This window comes from Scleropages formosus, chromosome 2, assembly GCF_900964775.1.
Source record: "Scleropages formosus chromosome 2, fSclFor1.1, whole genome shotgun sequence".
NCBI classification, from domain to species: Eukaryota; Metazoa; Chordata; class Actinopteri; order Osteoglossiformes; family Osteoglossidae; genus Scleropages; species Scleropages formosus.
The window spans coordinates 10,637,353-10,653,773 of NC_041807.1; the positions used below are offsets into that span (position 1 = coordinate 10,637,353).

Below are 16,421 nucleotides of genomic sequence, written 5' to 3' on the forward strand. Positions count from 1 at the left end.
GCTTCCAGTTATAAGAAAATTGCATATTACAGCCCGTTTCACTCTGCCAAAATGAAATACTGTAACGTTGTGCTTTTATCATCTACATGTTTAGCGTTAGGTTAATATATCTGCCTTTTGTTTTTTGCCAACAATTACTGCCAACACAGTACTTCCCGTAGAATGTAAAGCTATGAGTGTGCACATATACACACTATATATATATATAAAAATTTTCCAGTGCAATATATAGCCATTTATGTCATCAGATGCTTCTGGCTGCATGCCAGGAGGTGCGGCAGGAAGAATTCTGCTGTCCCATCATCCGGCAGCAAGTTCAGGAACTCCAACGGGTTCAGCTCCACAGCAATCACCACCAGCGTTTCTGCTCGGAAAGGAGTGAAAATGTGACGGACAGCAAAGCCGCATACTGCTGCGTTATTGCTCTCGGTGCATGTGGTCTAAAGCACATATCTGATGCAGCAACATCGCTACACCAACCTTTCAGCACGCTCAGTAAAATGCCATTTTCGCTTCCAGCTGATTTGATTCTTTCACAAAGCTCAGGAAAGAGCTTCTTCCACCAAAGCGCCTGTACACAAGAAAGAAAGCAGCCGCATTACCTTTGCGTGACGCATTTCAAATGACAGCATGTATGAGGCCGTTTCATTACTACTCTGCACTATATCTACACTGTTGTACCGATATTTTTTTCGCTGTTTTGAAAAACACTCAAACACCACTTTGCCCTTGTGCACTTTCATTTGTTGCATTTCAGTTAAAGATTCACTTTATGAGTTGGCGACCAAAGACAGTGTGCGCTCTTGGCGACAGGACCCTTGGTAAACAGAGCATGTTCTGGGCTGTAGGCCAATAGGTAGGTCGACTGATAAGGACGGAGCAAAACGGCAAAATGACTCTGGTTTCGTGCGCAGTGTACCATTTTGTCGTGACGCAATTCGTGCCTGGCGTAGGGGAGCACGGCCTGGGGGCAGAGGTCCAGCAGCTGGTTGATGGAGCGCTCGTGGTGGCCTTGCTTGGTAGCACCCAGAATGTGGACACTGAGCCAAGCACTACTGCTGTCAGACAGCTGCTCCAGCAAGGGGAGAATGGAGGACACATCCAGGGTGGGGCCACACAGCAGCGACTGCAGGGAAAGGGAGACTGACTCATCAGAACTTCATTGATGCTGAAGGAAAGTGCTGCAGCAGCACGAACACACACACACACCGCTGTGACAGAGACACTGAAATCAAACCGGAAGTAAATAACAGATACAGTTCATCCACGCTTCTTCATACCCTGGAGTGAGCAGATAGCCCAGCGCATGGCAATATTATTTTGATGCATTAAAGTGAAACTCAAGTTATTTCAAAAGGACAATTTCAATATATAAAGTGATTTTCAAGTAGAAAATTATTAATACATGAAAATATTTGTTTGGAAATCCACTTTGCACCAGCCTCATCCTTCTGCTTAAGATTTCTCCCTAACGGTACAATATTAGGCAAAACTAAACATAAAAAAGCACTTAATTTCAATATTTTGAGTGCATGGTAAGCATACACATATAAATACACAATACATACAAAATAGTTACTGCAGTGACTGCATCACCTTTTTTTTTTTTTTACAAGTGTATAAAAGTAACAAAAATATCTGAACTAACGAAAAAACGTGGCAGACACAGCTCAAAACTACAAGACCGTAGAGCACACCAAACCCAGTGATCCACAAAAAGCCTGCAATAACTCCATCATGGTTATGTTAAACTTTTCTTCCCTAAACTTTAACTTGGGACATTTCAGAGGATATTCGCTAAACTGTGATTTCTGTTTCCTGCCTCTATTTTCAAGCACGTAGTACGTCTATGCATACGCGCTGCACAGGGGTGGCAGTCACAAGGACTCTATGAAAGCAAGGCTGTATGCAGACCAACCTGCAGTTTGTGCAGATCCTCCTGGTAATCGTGGGTGATGTCGAAGTGTGATGGGGTGAGAACATTCACCCATGGGAACAGCATGCCGTAGTGACAGCAGGAGTTGATCTACCAAACCATTAAGAAGTTAGTCAACACGTTGTGGAGACCAGAGTTGGATTAGCCATTGGACTTGTTGATGCTCACCAGATCATCTGCAGTCTTCAGGGGTTTAATCCCTGAATGATCCTTCCTAGCAATGCGATCAATGTAAACAGAGGCCAGGCGGAACAGGAGCTCCTGAACCACCGCCTCATTGAAGGACGCAACCAGGAGTGCCTCCCAGAAGTCCACCAGAAGCTGAGGTCCACTGGGCATCTCCACAGTATCTTTGAAGAGCTCCTGGACCACACAGAAAAAGCAGAAAAGTAACAGCCTGAAGGTACCTCCATGAGCAGGACTGTCCACAGTGGGTCAGAACCAGACTGCGTAGTGGGTAGTTCAGCCTGTCTGACCTGGAAGAAGCGGTCCATCTCCTCCAAGCTGAACTTGTTGTTTTCATGAAGGGCCACTGCTGTTGCTACAAGGAGCCCTTCCTGTGTGTCCCTCAGGTGCCTGGCAAACAGAGTAGGTGTTGTGGCTTTCCCACGGCCATGAATCAATAGCTTAGGCTCCTCGATGAAGCCGTACACCTGGAGCATCTGCAAGCGTGGAGTGAACACACAGCGTATGAGATCCAAAGAACATGCACTTTTCTAGAAAGTATCACTTTTTGTGTCATAAGACTATGCAAGGTATGCAAGGTACACCCATCCCTCGCCCAACGGAATTAATTTGTTCGATGAAACCCACCCCATTAGGTAGCTTCCCATTATTGGGAAGGTCAGAGTACCATTACCATCAAGGAAAAAAATGGGTTCCTGGATGGAAAATAATGGGAAATTTTTAAAAATTAACAAAAATACAAGGTATTTTTTATGTATGACAACATCAGCTATAATAGTTGTAACAAAAATCATTGAATTCTATCAAATTATACAAATTATTGAAAACGGTGCCATGATTTATGCAGGGGAGTGAATAACTGTTCATCGGACTCTGACTTGTACAGCACATTTATTTAGGTTATTTGTAAAAGTTTGTACTGAATCTGCTCCTTTAGTTTTGATTTTGGTCTGCCATAATCAATGCTGTGATTGGCTGAGACTGTCAATGTAACTGGAAGTATGATGTATATACAGTAGTTTGGTTACAAATGACGTAAGACACGATGGGTTCACTTGGGTTGGATGTTTTTTGTTCCTTTCCTCCATGGCCAGTAGGCATACAGCTTTAATAACTGCATAGATAATGTAATTATTTAATATATAGCTATTTGTCTCATCATTGTCTATTTTTCTTATGCATTTGTTCAGCATTCTGTGTCACTGTGTGAAAAAAGCGCTCTATAAATATAAATTGAACTGAATAATGGGTAGGAAATAAAATACCTGCTGTGAATGTAAAATTACCACTTTACCGCAAAACAAATGTTGCTGTACTTAATGACAAGTCCATTGTATAAAAGTGGCAAATATTTCCATAAGCCATTAAATTTAGCAGTTTTTCATTGTATGGAACCCCATTATATAGGGGAAAGGTTTATCTGAAGTGTGTGCCCAAAGTATTTCTTAGATCAAGTACTTAAGCTGTGTTTTAAATAAATATCACTGTTTATTGCTCTTGTTTACCTCCATTTCTTGCAGAACCTCCCCAGCAGCTCTCTGTTCAAGCTACGGGTGCCTCCCAGCCGCTACTAAGGAGCAAACCGGTGCAGTGGATTTGCATGATCCTTACCTCGGCGTGCCGGGCCATCTGCTCCTTGTACTTCTGCAGGTTGCCCATACAGAGCTCCAGCGATGCTCTGCTGAGGGTAACGGTGACAGACGGCACCCCCGCTGCCTCCAGGTTCTCCAAGTGCGCCAGGGCAGATGCCGGGTTGGCGTGACGCATGAAGGGGCTGCTGATGACATGGGGCAGCTGGGAGGGCTCCATGTTGGAGAAGATGTCTAGCGCAAGGTTCGCTATTTCCTGTGAAAAGTCATGAGAGGATGTGTAGACGCATCTACGAACGTCACCCTGTGGAAGCTGATTTTCTCAAACATTTTGACAATAGCTACGCCAAATTAATAAAACGTGAAGCATGGTACAGCCTAGACGGGACCCGGGTGCATCACAGGACAATCGCACAGACTCACTCACTCACTCACTCACAATGGGCAATTCAGAGTGACAAGTTCACCTGAAATACATGTCTACGGAGTGTGGGAGGAAACCAGAGCTCCTGGAGGAAACCCGTACGAACACAAGGAAACATGTAAACTCCATAAAACTGAGCCGGAGTTGAACTCATATCTGAATCAGCGCTACCCAATACACCACCGCGCCACACATGATTGAACCCAACTTCGGAATATGCATCATTTTGTCTCAGAATCGTGCGTGCCATAGTCTCCACTTACTTCACTGAGCTCTTCCATACTTTCTTCATAGAGTGAGTGCTTAAGGAAGAACAGGAAACCTTTCCCAAAGCCTGTCATGCTCCCTGCGAAAGCCACGTTCCTCTGGATGATGTCCGTTGCAGAAAGGCCAGACATCTTGTAATAGGGAAGGGCCAAGTGAGAATCACGCTTGTCAAACCTTGAAAAGAAAAAAAAAAAAAAAATCATAGGTTCTAATTATGAATCTGTAACACAATAATATTCATTACATGGCAAAGCTGTTCTGAACCCACCTGCTGTAGCAGTCCCCCAGCTGAGTGCAGCTCTCACAGAAGGCATCCTGGAGCTGCTGCCGCTCCACAGGGTTACACACTTGGGGGTCGAACAGCGCCGCCCGCAGGAGGAGGTGGGCTTCGCTCAGCAGGTGGATGCAGCTCTGAGACATTGGATTGCTTGCCTCATACTTCTTACTGTACTCCACCTGACGGCAAGAGGAAAACAAACTAGTGGGCAATACATGCATCACGCAGTCACTTTGCCCACAGCAAAAAACCTGGGTCTTCAAAATCCCTGCTACATTATAAATACAAGCACTTTTTTACCCAATTATTCCTACTAACTGCAGTATTTCCCCACATGATGAAGATCATTTGATCCAAATCTTGGAATTTGGTAATATTTCAACATAAATGGATGTCAGTTTTGGGGCTCATTAGCACATAAACATGTTTTCCGTTGAAATTAGTGGTAATTATGTCTTTGATTTACAACGGAAAACATGTTTATGTGCTAATGAGCCCCAAAACTGACATCCATTTATGTTGAAGTATTACCAAATCCCATTAAAATGGACACTAATATTTCAGTAGTTAACATTATTTATTATAACACAACAGGGCAGTTTCCTTTCATCAATTACTCTATTATACTTTGACTGTACCTGTGCTCATTTGGCTGTTTCATTGCTATTACGTATCGCGCACTCAAACACTCACAAACAACACATAAACACATATTACTCAGTGTTTACGCATTAACGCAAAAAAAAAAAAAAACCTCAGAGCAACGACAAAAGAAATCAGTTTAAACACTGAAAACCTGAATTCATTTCACTGATAAAATGCTCTTGCAGAAAAGGTTGACGTCGTTTGAACGGTCTAAATAGGGGCCATCCCCACCAGGACAGGTCAACAGGCGACACCAGCAAACGGGGGCTACCGGAGGTCGAGAAGGAGCCGAACCGTAACCCTCGGCTGTTGGGAGGCAGAAAGTCCAAATTCGGTCTTGCCGAACTCGAAGAAATGTTCCTCATTCAACGAAACCATTCGTAACCTCAAGTTCCCATAAACCGAATGCTTGTGCCTTCGGGGATGACCGTGCAGGACAACGGAACGTCTTTTCTAATCATTCCGTCTAGCCTATACCATACCATTAATAGAAACTACAAACTATTAGGGAATCGTTACACTGAAGATAATGCAGATGCTAGGAAACAATTACACTCCTACCTTGCTGCATTACGATAATTTTTGAGGGATTAATATAGCAGGCGGTTTAGGTCAGACGGCGATCGTACGAACTAGCTGAGGTCTCGGTCGGCTCCGAGCAAGCGGACGTATAAGTGTTCCGTACCATCTCCTGGTACAGCGGGATGATGGGGACCATGTTCACGATGTACACGTTCCACCCGTGGCTCCCCTCGCTGGGCTCCTTCGCCTTAGGTGTGGAGGTCTTCCTTGACCTGGGGCATGGGGCGGTACATAACACAAGTTTCTCTGAGCAAAGGTACTCGCTCATTTTTGGTATTCACACAGTCAAAATTACACAGAATATCAGAGCAAATTCCACAGGCTGTTTTTCAATATCTGTGATCATTTTAATTTACTGTACATGTGGACAGCCGGAGCACTTATCTGTGATTAAGAAACCAAAAGTGAACCTAAGTGAAGAACCAAAAGTGAAGCTCGACTTCCATAAATGGGTAATACTTGTGGCTCCCTCACGCTAGGCGCAAAACTTGCGTTACCAAACCGTAAGAACTCCAGCTATATAAACGGATAAAGCGGGTGGCACGGTGGCACAGTGAGTACTGCTGCTGTCTCACAGCGCTTGGGTGGTGTGAGAGGATGTGGGTGTGATCCCCACTCAGTCTGGGTGGAGTTTGTATGTTATCCCTGTGTCTGTGTGGGTTTCCTCGGGGTGCTCTGGTTTCCTCCCACAGTCCAAAGACACGGTGTTCAGGTTTCCACAAAGTGTGTGACAAAAAATATAGCATTTAATATCAAATACCCCTAAAATTAAAGGCATTTTCATGCCTAAAAAAATTTATTGTAATAAACTATTATTTCCAGCATGTCTTTCAATGCTTTATTTTCATTTAGTCATTATCAATAATGTGTTTAAACACGTTATAAATGTCTGATTAAGAAATAACTACAGAGCTTCTCTCTATTGGGGAAACAATGTCTATCTCTCTCACACACACACACGCACACACTTTGTTTTTGTCTAAACCTATTCCTGGATAGCTTGTGCTTTAAACTGTGGTTTTTGTTTTGAAGAAGTGCTTCCCTGGTGTTTTTCCCCTTTTTGAATTAAAAGCACACCACACTAAAAAGCTCCTTTATTGGGGCAGGTGACGAGCATAGTGTGCGTTTCACGTGTTTTTGTTTTCTTTTTTTTTTTTTTTTATAAACGCTCCCCTTTACCGATTTTAAAACGTTTTTAAATTTGAGCAATGCTACTCCAGCAGCCATGCGAGGTGAGTGTGGTGTTTGCGTATTGCAAACACACTCACAAGAGGAATCCGTTTTTAAAGATTGCACTTTTAAGGTTTTAATGTTGTTTCTACTGAAGAGTCACACACGCTGTCACCACCTCAATTTGTTTTGTACCAGTTTACAAGGTAGCCTGAAAGCCACGCACTTATTGTGTTGTACTGGAACTGAATTGCTCTTTTTCAATGTACTGGCAGCACTGACTGCAGCAACAGAGCAGGCATAGCTGGTATTCTTACATCAACTCTTTTTCCACCTGCTGAAGAAGTAAAATAACAGCATAAAAGGCAAAAAATGGCACTATACTGAACAAGTCCAAAAACGTAAATATTTTCATATGGCATTGTGGCACTTTTTCCACTGTACTGGACCCTGTTAAGGGGGGCACGGTGGCGCAGTGGGTTGGACCTCGTCCTGCTCTCCGGTGGGTCTGGGGTTCAAATCCTGCTTGGGGTGCCTTGCAATGGACTGGCATCCCATCCTGGGTGTGTCCCCTCCCCCTCCAGCCTTCTTATGCCCTGTGTTGCTGGGTTAGGCTCCGGCTCCCTGCGACCCCGTATGGGACAAGCGGTTCAGATGGTGTGCGTGTGTGCGGACCCTGTTACATGAGGAGTGCATGTTCCCTAAATTATATAGGATTCTATGCCGAAAGTCAGTTAATAAAAAAATAAGTTTACGCTGACGCACCAGCTCGGTCGCAAGTCTGATAGAGGGCTAGTAGAAAATCTTTTAGACCCTGTGAGCGTGTTAATGTCATTTAAAAAGGCACAGCAAAGTGACATGTCCTGTAAGGTCCTTCAGCATCCACTGCACTTGGGACATCTAGCAAAACACATTTACAGCAAAACACCGCCTTCACTCATTGGCAAGGCAAGGTTTACACACTGACGCTTCCACGTACGGATCAGTTACAGAACAAAGCATTTTAACACTGCTGTGAGGAACGCACGTGCCATATTGTCTACCTTCAGCACTCTGTTACAAGATTAGTGGGGGGGGGGGTTGCACGGAGCATCTAAATCATTATGTGAAGAAAACAATCAATTCATTATTCTTTCCCTCTGTGAATCCCATGAGTAGATCTGAGACTATGTACGTGTTCTTTCCCCTCCGCTGTCAGCAGCACTGTGGAAAATAACTGGACTAGGAATTTTATCCATCTGATTATGGTAAGTGGCTTACGTCTGCAAAGCACACTCATGTGATGTGAAATCACCTCCTTTTGCTAAAAAACTGCCCATTATACATTTTTTTTTTACTTGCCCTACGCTGCTTTGAGGCTGTCCAACCCTTCGGGAAAATTTAGTAGTATAGTATTGTTCTGATATCTGTCCGATGGACAATAAATGAAGCTTGAATATTAAGAAATCTGATGCAATGTGCATGGGCGGCATTTCCATTTTGAAATCATTTTCTCAGGAGAAAATGTGTCAAAAATTAAGCGTAACAGGCCAAAATCGTGCTATTTTGGGCAAAAACCCTAACGACTTGCTGTTAGTGCCTCTACGCAATCTCTCTTTCAGTGCTTCATTTAAGTTTGTATTCAATCATTTAAATTTGTTCTCAGTTTATTTTTGTATTAAAATTCTATTGCAAGCAAAAATTAAATTGGTTAGCTTGTGGACAATAAAATCTGAGCTCCTGCATATTAAAAGGTATTTTAAACCTAGACATTTACTTATTTTTGCCTTTCCATTATGTTCCAAAACTGTACAGATACAAAATTTGATGGGACAGATAAAATGTTATTATGTTCTTGTCCTATGCACAACCAAAAACAAAGAATAATCTTGAGCCTTGAAATGGTATACAGTATACAACAAAGTGGTACATATAATTGAAGCACCTGTAAAATCACACACGCACACTGTCTGAGACCGCTCATCCCATATGGGGTCGCGGTGAACCGGAGCCTAACCCGGAAACACAGGGCGCAAGGCTGGAGGGGGAGGGGACACACCCAGGACGGGATGCCAGACTGTCACAAGGCGCCCCAAGCAGAATTTGAACCCCAAATCTTCCAGAGAGCAGGACCCGGTCAAACCCGCTACGCCACCGTGCCCCTGACACCTGTAAAATCTTTAGCCTAAAGAATTTCAAAGCAAAATGATAAAACCTTAAAACACAAATAAATTAGAAAACTACTAGGGTCAGGATTGGGTCATATTTGGGGGAAAAAAAAAAAAATGGAGTTCCCAGACACAGTAGTTAAAGGCCACACACAGGATTTTGTTAGGTTTCTTTAGTAGGGAATGAAAACAAGGCCCATTCTTTTAGGGGAGAAATGCAGGCCACACAGGGAAGGTGATGAGAACTTACAAGAACGACCGTGACAAGAAGCTCTCCAGTCCAGGTGAGGCTGGTGGATCTATACCCACCGCTAGGAAAATCCCAGTAAGGGTTTTGTGATCTTTAGATTTGCTATAATAAGAGTAGTAATGTGTTTTATACTGGGTGCATAAGAACATTCAAATCATGAAAAACACAACTTTAGATGCATCTTGAAGGAAACAAGTTTTTAGTCAAAATACCAAAACTACTGTAGATCTCCACACGATCTCAGTACATGAGGTCTCTCCTAATGTACCTTCAAGGCCAAAAAATATTGCCAGCCTAGTACTTTTTGCAGTTAACTCACAATGCTATATAAAAATAAGATGAAACTGAAAAGTATTTGAACTCTACAATTTTCTTTGTGAAATCACAACACCAAGGAATTTTGGAGCACAGTATCATACCCGGTGCCAGAAAACTGGGTCTTCATCAAAGGTCATGAATCTTCCAGTAGGACAAGAGCCGATGACACACTTCAAAAAAGTGCCCAGTAATGGTTCGAGTCAAAACACTGGAATGTTCTGAAGTGCCCAACCATGATTGCAGATCTAAACCCCCACTGAGAACTTGTGGAGAAATCTGAAAACAGCAGTAGGGAGACGGCACCTTTCAAATGGAGAAGAACTGAAGGAGTCTATAGAAGAAGAGTGAGCCATACTGCCAATACAGAGGTGCAAGAAGCTCTCTGATGGCTACAGGAAGTACTTGATCGCAGTTATTTCGACCAAAGGCTGCGTTGAGCCCGAGGTGTCAAGTTTGTCAGAGCCACTTTTTTTTTTTTTTTTTAAAGGGATATATTAAGCACTGGCTGAAAAAACACACAAAGGTTCTGTAATATTTTCATATCGCTGTCATGACCAAATACATTGATCAATTTTATCTTATTTGTAGAGAAAATTGTGAGTTCTTTGCAAAAAAAGAACGAGGCTGCCAATATTTATACTATGACTATACATATTTTAGGTCAACTCGAGGAGAAAACGAACATCACAAAACATAGAAATCTAAGAAGTGAAAAAGTGTCTTTGTCACAACAGAGAAGTTTCTCTAGCCTTGAGATATTGTAGCCCAATGCTTTAGCCGTCACTAACTTTGGGCCCTTTGTGACGAATACCCACATTGTTCTACGGGTTGTCCTCTCCACCTCGTCCGTGCTCCCCACGTCAGCAGCTGTCAGGAGGACAATGTGATTCCTGTCATAGCAGACCATCTTCAGGCCAATGAAGAGCTGGATTCGAAGAGCGCAGACCTCCATGGTGGTGGGTGGACAGGCCTGCGTGAATCAGTAATTCATACCACAGCCAAGCAATTAACATGCAGCCCTGCAGTCACACAAAACAAACAGAGAAAAGGAGTTCCAACCAGACACCCCGCTGTCTACACTGATCCCCCCAATCTAAAAAGGGGGCCAGCCTTAAAACGGTTCAGTGTTAACGCTTGTCCGACTATGTGGAACAGATCATTTGCTTAAAGATACTGTGCGTGAAACCGTGCTCCAGTCTGGCCACACCCAAACATCTAGATTGCCCTGTTTTAACTTTAGCAAAAGCCTACAGAATAAACAAGGTTATAAACACGCTAATGTAAAGTACTGTCAGTGCAGGCCAAAGTGAAACACGCCTATGCTTTTCAGAGTTGTACTTTACATATTTTAGTTGTCATGTTATTGGGGGAGGGTTTGAGCCAGAGAGAGGACACAGAAACAGGTGGTCCCAGCAGCATCATCAAGCGGACTGACCTTCATGGTAGTGTCAATGTAGGGGTCCACTGCTCGAGCTGCCACTGCGCTGCACCGCACGGAGAAGCACTGGAGTGCATTCCTGGACAGGGGTAGGACAGGCGACTTTGTCACCAAGGTGACGCAGGGGATTCACTCGGAAACCAGTCCCATACGGCACACAAGTGGAGGACGTAACGGATGCCACGCGAAACATTAGCTTCGATGAGCCACTAAAGCTAGTGCAGGGCTACCTGGTGATGACGTAGAGGAAGCGCTCGCTCAGCACGGCCTGCTGGGCTTTCTCAGGGTACAGGTAGGTGGAGACCAACTCCACGGCGTTCCTCACACTGTACACATAGCCAGAGTTGGGCAGCGAGAAGAAGCAGAAGACGCAGGTTGGCTCAGCCTCCTTGGCATCGCCTGCCCCTTCTGCACCACCTTCACGAAAGGTAAAATACAGAACCTCCAGTAATACACTTACATTCATTCATTTCCATCATTCTTTGAGACTCTCTTCTCCAAAGTGACTGCAATCATTATTATTTAGCTGAGACCTTTATCCAAGGGGACTTACACATTGCACTAAACTCCCTAGTCAGTCATTCACCCATTCATACAGCACTGCAGTGTGAAACACACACACACACACACACACACACACACACACGCTATGGCTAGTCACCAATCCATCTGTCTTTGGGCTGTGGGAAGAAATCAGAGCACCCGGAGAAAACCTACATACATCTGGGGAGAACTTGCAAAACTACATCCGGACCGAGTTGGATTTGAAACCATGTGCAAATGGTCTAGTAAGCACTAGTGCTACCTGCTGAGCCACCATGCTGCCCACAACCGCAATCAAGTGTCTAAGTGAAACCTGTGGCTTACGGGTCACTCGTACTCACTGGACACAACGGTGAACACAGGCAGAAGCTGTAGGGAGTGTAAGCTGGTGTCCTCCACACTGCACCCTTGGAAGAAGTCGGGTGCAAAGCGTCTAGAGAGCAGAAACAAAAACGTGTTGAACCCCAACGGCAGCCATAGAACTCCTAGGTGTCCCAGATATCAGAAGATATCACAAATAAAGAGATGGGCACCTGTAAAGGATGTACGTCAATCCCAGCTTGTCCCGGTGCTCGTTTTCCATGCCTGTCCACTCAAGGGTGACGGAGACACCGCACTCCTTGGCCTCCTCACCCAACATCTCCTGATGCTTTGGAAACATAAAGAAGTCGTCGGGGTCCTGGTAGGCACCCAGTTTCTCTCTTCCGCCATCTGTAAAACAATAAAAACCAGTCACACAATGAGAGAAGACCTTTATACCAACTTAATTGGTTACACATCAGTAAATCTGTACTGTGGTCCGGCACCTATGAAAAATTGACAACCTTTTGACCCGTGTGAAGGTACTTGCAATTTCTTTGTATACTGTGTGTTGTTGGGACCCAGTATTTAACATTATTTTTATTATGAGTACCCTGTGAAGTGGATTTCAAAGTTTTGCACTGGCACACAACATTAATCGTATTTTGTCTTAGAACGAAAAAAAAAAGATTTTCTTTGTCGTTATCACGTTGCTTTGGCTATTAGCAATTTTCGCTTCACTTTAAAACGAGCCCAGAAAGCTTGTATCGGTGCAGCAGCTAAATCAGGCCATGTAAAGCAAGAGTGCATGGAGCTGTGGTTCTAACAAAGCCATCACTGTATGTGCAACACCATGGGTGTGACTTGGGAATGAACAGGCTTGGAAAATTTTAAGTATTCCCCCATTTTATTTACCACACACAGAGAGAAAGACAAAAAAAAAAAAAAAAAAAAAAAAAAACCACCGCAAAAGCCATGTTATTGAAGTAAGTCTTTGTATTATGAATCCTGCAATTATAAATTTTCAAAGCTACAAACTTTTAAAAACTTTCTTTGCGGCGAACCCGTGCTTCCTCTTCTTCAGTAAAATGCACCAGATTAGAACAGTTGTGTGAAACCAGATTAATTCCATTCACTTCCATTTTGTTCACAGCAAACATCTGCTGTTTTTGAACATTAGTGATCAATAAGTTGATGAACACTGCACATGATTTTGGTATAAATCATCTAACGATCTGTATTAAATATGATTATGTGGAGACCAGAAAAGGTTAGATTCAGTCATTTTAAATGTAGCTTGAAGTTAATAAAACGGCTCAGGAAATCATCGGCACACAGCTACCAGCAGTCCAGGACACCTATACCACACGCTGCTTCAGAAAGACTATGCCAGTCATGAAAGATCATAGTCACCCCGCACGGGTACTCTTCTCTGCCATCTGCAAAGCGGCTCAGGTCTATTCGAACCCGCACTGCTAGGTACAGGAACAGCTTTTACCCCAGTGTTGTAAGAGTATGTAGCACTCACCAATGTGGCACCTTTAGTAACTAGAGTTGGACTGCTCCACCCAAGCACATTGGTAAATTACACTGTCACTTTAAGCATTCTCATGTTCTGAGTTTTCTGGCTGTCTACAGGTATTAGTGTTATTATTATTATCGTTATTTACTGCTATTGCACTATTCACTGTCATTGTTTTGTGCAATATTTCTATTGTCTCTGTCTTTCTCCATAGTCTTTGGAGAAGCATTCAGGAAGATTTTCATGATACATGTACATGGTACTTGTATCTATGACAATAAACTTGAACTTGAAATGTTAAGGCTTACAATGCATTTATTATAGCTTTATCTGAGACTTTCACAGAACATATACCTTGTATTTATTCACAGGGTATCGCCCTGACATTTTTGTTGACTGTACAGATTACAACGCTGCCAAATTCTGGCAAATGTTGGTTCAAGTTCATAATAGTCCTTCAGCAGACTCATGTTGTTCACAGTGTTTCATTCGTTCCTCACACCGTGTTTCCAGAATAGGGTCTGGAATAGAAACACCCTATACACAATGAAACACTGACAAATTGAATAAGCAAGCAGAAGTCTTACAGCGAATTTCTAATTTATTATTGCTTCATCAGATTTTTTTTTTTTTTTTTTTTTTTTTTAAATTGAATTAGCTTGCAATAAAACAAGCAACATCTGTATCATTAAGCTTTAATCAATTGTGATGCAGTCTTTGGATTTAGGAAAACAAAAAAGTTGTGCACAAACCTCCTGACTGGGATCATAAGTAGAGAACCCAATGTAATGTTTTATTTTTAACCTAAGCAATCCATTACTTGGCTCATGCAAACAGGTTAAGTGTCTTGTGCTCATGTACACTATAATAGGAACAGCTGGAACTTGAAGAAACACCCTCTTTCACCCCGTTCGTTTTTTTTTTTTTTTTTTTTTTTTTTTGTTTTTGCTGGGAAACCAATCTCAAGACTTCACAAACATTAAAAACTGTGGAAGAGGAAAGCCAGAGGGCCAGGCACACACGCCGGCCCTTACCCGCATCGTCATCAGAGGTTCTGGATATCATGTCGCCGGGCACCAGCGTGTGCTCCTCCGCAGGCCCGCCCCGGCCACGCTCCAGCCTCAGCACGAGCACCTCCAAGTCTGTCTGCAAGGCCACAAACCCATCACACAGGGCCACCTGCGAGGGGGTCCAGCTGGGCACGTGCAGAATGAGGAAGCGCTCGAAGTCGAGCGCCGAGAGCCGCTCGCCCAGGCTCTGCCTCTTCAGGCCGAAGAGCACGAGGCTCGTGGCGCAGCCCACCAACAGGTCCCCGGTGACCGCGCAAGACGCGGCGCACAGCGGAGCCTCGAACAGCGGGATCTCAATGATCTCCATCTGCTCTTTGGGTGCACCGCGAAGCGACGAGCCCCCCAGCAAGTGTCCCAGCAGGCGCACGCCCACCCTGGTCTTCTCCTCGGCTTGGTAGCGCCAGTTTGTGTAGGCCCTCAGGTACGTGGCTTTGTTCTTCTCCTCTATCGTAATGAGATAGTCACCTAGGAAACGTAACACAGAACTGAGTGAACGTCGACGGGATAAACTCAGATTCACCGTCTCCAGCTGCAAACGAGGGAGAATCTTCAATCGGATCTGCTGGCTATAGAACCACGCTCTAAAATTGGGGCCATAACTAATGGTGCCCGGCAGCAGCAAGGTGAAGGTGGCAGTGGGATGGGGGTTTGATGAAAGCCCATGCATCCACGGGATGCTCTCAGTTATTTTATTTGTTCGCATTACTGTTTACTTGCATTTTCTGCACTAGTATTCACCATGCGTTCGCAAGACAAACATGACACTACTATATGTTACACTGTTACTCTTTATCGTCTCGTGCAATTTCCCACTGTATCAGTTTGTCAATCAAAGACAAAATGATAATAAATAGTAAGAATAACCTCCACTGGCTGCCACCTTCCTTTGCCCAAGGCAACGCACAATGAATTCAATGTTAGATATGGATTTACCCTTATCTAACGGCAACACACAGCAGACCAGTGGTGCAGGTGAGGGTAAACCCCACGGACGGACGGACCTGGACCTGTCACCTGGGTCCACTAGTCACTAGTGCAGGAGGCCCGGCCCGGCCCGGCCCGGCCCGGCCCGGCCCGGCTGCCCACCCACACCCCCACAGCACAGCCCCGCGGTGCCCCCAGCGACCTACCGACTGGACTGTAGATTATGCTGCGGACGGCGCCCATCGTGCCAAAGCGGCACATGAAAGAGCATCTGCCCCCGTCCACGCGGTACGCCTCCACCTTGCAGCCGCCCGCGGACACCACGAAGAGCGCGTCCCCGCCGCAGCACACGAGCCCGGGCTCCTGCTCCGTGGGCACGATGTGCTGCGACGCGAACGGGTGGCAGTTGTACACGTGAACCATGATGATGGCGCCGCGTCGGGCCGCGGACAGGAGGGCGCGGTGGGATGATGTTAACGGATCCGCACGCGGTGGTGTCCACCGACGAGCGCGCGCATGAGTGACCGGCCTGACGGACTCCGCCCGCCCCCGGCAGCTTCTCAGAGGGACATCACATGCCCGACGTCTTGTGATGCCGCGTGGATCTCCAGCTGTGCCCTAACAGCTCCAATAAAACACTGAAATTGGACTCGATTAGCGTGATCCAATTACTCGTCCCACGTCCCACGCCCCCCACCCAGATGTAAATGCACTGTTTTCCGGGAGACGTAAACTGAAAGCGTTGAAGTCCTTTCGGTTCGGCGGGAGCGAATGAAATGACAGGACGCGTGCGGCGGTTTCAGAATGCAAGCGTTTGATTCGTTCGTTTTACC

The 16,421-nt window shown here is 44.7% G+C and overlaps 1 protein-coding gene across 1 annotated transcript; it reads right to left on the reverse strand.

Moving 5' to 3' along the window:
* Positions 1–115: 115 nt before the first annotated feature.
* Positions 116–16,318, reverse strand: hps3 (HPS3 biogenesis of lysosomal organelles complex 2 subunit 1). The gene is made up of 17 exons (XM_018761909.2): positions 15,795–16,318; positions 14,629–15,129; positions 12,306–12,483; positions 12,114–12,205; positions 11,460–11,646; positions 11,227–11,308; positions 10,607–10,761; positions 6,010–6,118; positions 4,671–4,858; positions 4,399–4,576; positions 3,734–3,967; positions 2,413–2,598; positions 2,105–2,299; positions 1,919–2,026; positions 920–1,126; positions 481–571; positions 116–364 (listed from the first exon to the last, which is right to left on the reverse strand). Exons 1-17 carry the CDS (start codon positions 16,009–16,011, stop codon positions 237–239), a joined length of 3,036 nt encoding a protein of 1,011 aa, XP_018617425.2. The 5' UTR covers positions 16,012–16,318; the 3' UTR covers positions 116–236.
* Between the last annotated feature and the right edge of the window lie 103 nt (positions 16,319–16,421).

Bases quoted from the DNA above. Each gene is read 5' to 3' on its own strand.
- hps3 (XM_018761909.2), bottom strand. From the start codon at position 16,011: ATGGTTCACGTGTACAACTGCCACCCGTTCGCGTCGCAGCACATCGTG. The intron at 4,577-4,670 runs GTGGGTTCAGAA...TTTCTTTTCAAG, and splicing joins CTGGGGGACTGCTACAGCAG to GTTTGACAAGCGTGATTCTC. The intron at 2,599-3,733 runs GTAAGGATCATG...CCACGCTTGCAG, and splicing joins AGATGGCCCGGCACGCCGAG to ATGCTCCAGGTGTACGGCTT.